The sequence below is a fragment of the Sphaeramia orbicularis genome, chromosome 16 (genome assembly GCF_902148855.1).
Source record: "Sphaeramia orbicularis chromosome 16, fSphaOr1.1, whole genome shotgun sequence".
In the NCBI taxonomy this organism is placed as follows: Eukaryota; Metazoa; Chordata; class Actinopteri; order Kurtiformes; family Apogonidae; genus Sphaeramia; species Sphaeramia orbicularis.
The window spans coordinates 31,208,703-31,214,860 of record NC_043972.1 but is presented as its reverse complement, the minus strand read 5'-3'; the positions used below and the strand labels follow the sequence as shown (position 1 = coordinate 31,214,860).

At 35.6% G+C, this 6,158-nt stretch overlaps 1 protein-coding gene across 1 annotated transcript; it reads right to left on the bottom strand.

Annotated features, from left to right (window-relative positions):
• Positions 1-3,239: 3,239 nt before the first annotated feature.
• Positions 3,240-6,140, bottom strand: LOC115435988 (C-reactive protein-like). Its single transcript, XM_030158650.1, has 5 exons — positions 6,084-6,140; positions 5,883-5,934; positions 4,566-4,668; positions 4,179-4,476; positions 3,240-4,058 (listed from the first exon to the last, which is right to left on the bottom strand). Exons 2-5 carry the CDS (start codon positions 5,932-5,934, stop codon positions 3,840-3,842), a joined length of 672 nt encoding a protein of 223 aa, XP_030014510.1. The 5' UTR covers positions 6,084-6,140; the 3' UTR covers positions 3,240-3,839.
• Positions 6,141-6,158: the final 18 nt, after the last annotated feature.

Here is a 6,158-nt window from a genome sequence, read left to right as displayed (position 1 = left end):
ATACACAGGAGGGAGGGAAGACAATGAGACACAGGTGGAACGAATTAGGGCGGGGACATGTAATCAACACAGGTGACACAATCAGGGAAGGGAAGTAAAGACACCAGACATGACACATGAGGGAAACTTAACAAAATAAAACAGGAAAGTACAGTTGGTGTCGGGTGCTGCCTTATCCGTACAGACAGCTGCCTGTCAGCCAGCTGAGCCCATTAAAGAAAAGAAGAAAAGAAAAAAAATAATAAAGAAAGAAAAAAGAGGGAAAAAAAGAAAAGAATAAAAAAAAATAAATAAATAAAAAAATAAAACAGGAAAAGACAGACAAATCCAGACAGTCTGGGAGCCAACATGACACTAAAGTGCTGTAAAATGGTTTGCTAATTACTGTAAAAATAATTACAGTATATTACTAGATACTTTTCACAGGTTTTTGCTGTATATAAATTAGAACAGTGTATTGTTATTTTACATTGGAAACAACCAATAATTGTATTTTTTTTTTTTTAGTTTTGACTACTCCAGTTTGATGACCACAATAATTGCACTAACGGCGCTAATGCATGCAGCTAGCCGCTAGCTAACATTTGCAAAAACAGTGCATTCTGAGTCCCACACCCTGTATATTCTGTATGAAACATGACTAAGATAATTGAAATAAGGTGAAATTCAGTCACTCACACCAATAAATAAACATTATTCTTACTAAAATGCTGGTTTTGAAATGTCTACATTACACGACGAGTTAAAATAGACATCAAATTATATTGCATGAAGGTACTACTTGAATCACATTTTAATTTTGTGGGATAAAATGTCTTACTTCCACTTTATTGAGTGGATGGATGTGGGGTTCGCTCCTATGTGTCCGCCTTCATGTCCTCTTTCATGCCTTCTAATACTAAGTTAGTATTAGAGGAATTAGAAGAATTACACACTGTTAGTATTACTAACAGTGTGTAATTGTAATTTGTATCGTTTACAGTCAGGACAAAGTGAAAACACAACCATCCTGTAATTTTTCAATGTGATACTTTGAACAAATGCTTGGACTTACTGTAAATATGTTATGTTTTACCCGTAATGACATACACCTTGCAAATTCTTAGAACAAAGCTACTGTCATTTTTTACTGTAGAAATTACAGAAATTTGTTACAGTGTTGCTGACAGAAACACATTTTCATATATTTATTTGACTGTCACTAATTAATGTCGTGTGCCCGGATAACATGTAAAAACCTGTGAGTGTCTGTTATATTGTTTCATTGTTTTTATATTGCGTTATGGTTGTATCTGTTTGAGATTATCCGATGGTCCATGATTGTTTTGGATCCAGCCCACCTTCTCTCTGGTGTCCAAGTGGCATCCATGTAACTTATGACATTAGACTATTCTCAATTACCTATTTTTCAATTGTGACCCAGAAATAGATCTTGCTGCACCATCTGGAAGGATATTTCCCAGATAAGTCTGGGGAGCTATGACCGAGGATACAAAGGGGTCCGATCAAGCGGTAACACGCGGACACATTTCATGTTCAACATCCTCTGTCATGTAAGCAGAGTAACTTATATACATGTATTATACATATTTGAGTAGGTACTTATAAGCATTTTAACATTATGTATAACAAAATTTGGGGAGATAAAATTTTTAGGTGAAAAATGTCAAATTACTGCTCAGTAACACGTGGACTTGAAACGGATACATTTTTTAAGCTTTACGCAAACATTCAAAACATGTGCTTCTCAACAGAAATTGACATCAAGTAGGACAAAACCTTTTACATATTATGTTTATCTATCCTGAAAATACATTTTGGAGTAAAATATTGAAAAGTCTTTGTTTTATTGACATGAGAGTGTGGTAACACGTGGACAGGTTGCCATAGCAACACGTGGACGTCTCTTTACCATTGTATGCATCACCCAAAATGTTGACTTATTTTTTAAAACAAGCCAGATATAATCACAATGTTTTATTTAATGTATTTAATACTAACACAGTGTTATTTTACAACTTGTGGAGGTCCATACCGATATTGGTAAATTACAAATAAAGAATAATTTCTCTGTATTTTAAAATTTTCAGATTTTTAAGATTAAATTTTTAGCATCAAATTCAAGCTATATTTTTATTTCTTTGGCATGGCAATGGTGTAAAAAGTACAATCGATAAAATCAATTGTAACTTTTTTTCTACAAGTGGTATTTTAAAAAGGATAACAGTTCCACAAGATAGACATCTTCTGCTAAAAAATGATGTGTGCAAATTTACTTTTTTTCATATTGATGTTCACTTTCGCTTGATCAGACCCAAAGGTGTTTCCTCAGTCACTGCTTTGCCGAAGTTTTTTCAGTGATTGGAGGAGGCCTGTCACATGTCTGGATTACATAAACCATGACAGGAGCAGGATCTTAAAAATTAAGTTTTGGTCATAGTTAGTGAATAACAGGCAGGTAAGCAGCTGTTCCACGCATCATATTTAACCAATGTACAATGTCAGCTCTGAGATGAGGATATTTCATGTGGTTAAATGTCTATCTCCTCTGTCCTCAGGTCATCGTCTTGACTCCTCTGCTTACGTCTGTGACAGGAGGGACAAGGAGTTAAGGAGCTACAACTTGAGAAGTGAGTGAGAGTTTATTACCAGAGGCTGAGGGGAAGTCAACAAGCAGAACTGAAACAACTGCTGTTTTCTTGCTCAAGTGCCAAAATATGGGTTCATGAATTGGAGTTACACAACCTGGACATTTAGGGAAGCTGGACTTACAGACACTATTCCCGAAATTAATTATAACATTAAGAGCAGTGGGGTTTTTTCCCCCCATATCATTTATTCAATATTTAAAACTTTCAATGGAAGATTATGTCATCTATATTAACAGTTGATTAGGTGTTTAAATGACTTACTTTTAACTTAATGATTAACTTGTACATGTATGTTCAATATATTCACTTAAATAAATTCTAGGCTAGATTGTGAAAAATGACATGTATAAGCAAGTAATTTGTGTTTTCATTTTACAATTTATTTACAATACATAAGTTTTTTGTTTTTTTTTAAGCCACGTGCACACGTAAAATGAGCATCACATCACACTGGCCATATGGAAATATGCTGAACACACCTTCACTGGGTAAGTACTAACATTATTACCTATGAGATGAATCTTGTAGTGAGACAAAATGATACACTAAAAGTACTGTGGACAAAATCAGGACAAAGGGGTGAAAGTATCAGCTTTCATATTACACTTAATTTTATTTCATGATAGATTCATAAAGAAACTGAAAAAAGATAAAGATAGGTAAAAGATATTGTGTCATTTCCATAAGCACTGTGATCAGGTGACCAATCACAAAATGAAGTTCACACAAGAAAAGTTCTACCTCTCTTACGTGAAGCAACAATACAGATAAGACCAAAGTTTAGACCATTTATTGTAGATATAAGTTTCAATCAGGAGAGATTTAAAGTAGAATGAAGAGAAATGGAGGAAGTTTGCATTTTATGTATATGAAAATGTCGGGAACAAGAAATAGACTTTGGCACTTAGATGCCGGCAGGAGCTTGACCATGCGAAGTGATTGGAGGAATTAGGAGTTACTGTTATTGAGAAAAGTTCCCTGGAGCCTGGACACTGGTGGTGCTGGTGATGGAGATGGATAGAGTTGAGGAAGTGAGCCTAGGACCACATATCAGAGCCAAATCAGAGAATAAAGTCTGATAGCATGGCCCGTGTGACAGACTAACGGTGAGTGTGTCGTGTTGTGATTAGCAGAAGCTTCATCAGTTTAATTTGACTCTGTACAATGTCAAACATTTTGTTTCAAACTTTAAACACACATCATTTGTTTACTCTCTATCAGCACTCTGTCCATAATCTGGAAGTCCAGTGCCCCCCAGTTGAGCACATTGCCTGGGGTGAAGTTTAACTCATTCACATACTTTTGGATTTCACAGGCTGAAAGGACGTAATCCCACATGTGGACATCTGCCATCATACCAACAAAACACTGATTAATGTCAAACTTTCCACCGTGGGCGTCCTGCTCCTGTAATGACACAGAGGTTAGAGTTATATTTTACATGAATATTAATCAAGAATAGAGACAACAATTTTAGCACAAGCCATCAGTGAGCATTGACAATGATAGCAAATAACATGACTGTACCTGTCCCAAGATAATTATAGGACGTCCACTGATGTTTGATCCAGAGCTGACATATTTCTTCGTCAAAGGCAGCCCGTTAAACCACAGCTGAATCAGTCCAGACTGAGAGTCCCATGTGGTGCAAATAGAGTGCCACACATTGGGTTTGTAGTCCAGCCCTCCATACTCGGACTTACCATGCCTGACATGGGGCTCCATCTCACGATTGGTGTAGTCATAAAAAATCAGGAAGTCATTGAAAGAATTAGATGTGGCCAGTGAGAAAAGACCGTGATCTCTTTTCAGGTCAGTGAAGGATCTGTAAGTGTTAAAAAATGACCATGTAAGAATATATATCACAAACCATGATGGAGGTGTTTTTAATGAATTTTGCATGTGTGACGATACCTGTGGCAGACAGTTGCAGCACTGAAACTGTCTACTGTTGTGTTCAGCTTCACGTAAGCTCTGGTACTTTGTTGAGGAAAGATGAACATTTTACCAGACAGATCTTAAAAGACAGATAGAGAGAGAGAGACATTAAAAATCAGAATGGAAAATATGTGCATACAAAGTGAACAAAGTGGTGCAATATTATTATTTCCATGTAATACTGTTTCACAAATGTATATCTGAGACAAAATATCATAAGATGAAGTGAAAACTCAGCCGTTCAACATTTTTGAAAGTTTAAACCTCAGAGGAAGTTCAGAAGTTGTTTCTGTTAAATGACAACACAGCCCTTTGCAAATTCATTAAAAGTGGGAAGTAAATTAAAACTGACTAAAATTAGATTTACCAAGAAAACTAAAGTTATCCTTTGACAGACTCAGTAGCATTTTACGTTTTAACCTTCCTCTTGTGTTAGGGCTCAGCACCAACCCATTTTAGGTTTTAAATGCATAAAAGAACCACATAAAATTTGTTTATTGCATCAAGGCTTTTTGACTTTGTCAGAAACCTCTATTTCAACAACAACAACAACAAAAAAATCACTAAATTATGAAATGCTGTGGTTCAAACTATGACCTTTGTGTTGTTGAGGTCAGTTTCAACCCACTCATAAAAATACGATTATAAAGCTATAATTAGAGTCAAACTGAAATCTGAAAGTGCACTGTCAGCCAGCACACTGACAGCAGCTCCTGTCCCAATCATGTGAGCTTTTGGGGATTCTCATTTTGCCTTGTTATCCAGTTTACCTGCACAAAAACAAAACAAGCACAGACAGGCATGTCCACACATGAGGTCAATTCAGTATAGTTGGTGACTTGCAGATGCACATGGAGGGGTATACTGAGAAAAAACAGGCCCAGAGGCTCACAGCAAAAATATTAAAACCATTATTTTCATGGATAAGGAAGCCTAACAAGGTAACCAAGAGATGAGAAACAAATTGGATGAAAGATAATTGCTTTTAGTGTATTTCACAGCTGATTTAAGACATATGTCAAAACCAACCCGTTAACATAAAAGATGGTAACAGAAAGCTAACACAAGAGGAAGGTTAAATGTCATGCTGTATCATACAAAGTCCGTCAACTAAAATCATTCATGCAATTTGTTGTAATTTAAATATTAGACTATTGCAAAATCTCATATTAAACCCACTGAATTGAGGAAAAAGACATTTTAGATCTAAATGTAAAGATTAAAAGGCAACAAACGTGCACATGATTGTAACATTTCTTTCTGCTTTTGATAGAAAAACAATCAGTCCATTACCTTGAGGACTTGCAGCACATGCTGTCACCAGAAGAAGAATCAAGAACTTCATCTAATTCAAAGACAAACAGATATATAAAGCAGTGCTCAGACTTAATAATAATGACATACAGTAGATTAAAAACTATTAACTGTCATTCACCTTTATTTAGACTAAAAAGGCTGAAAAATACTGCAATGAAATGCTAACGTTGTTCTTACCTTGAAATCTGGATGAGGAATTTGTGAACAGAACTGAAAAGCATCACGTTTTCTACATTCTCTACTTCCTTATTT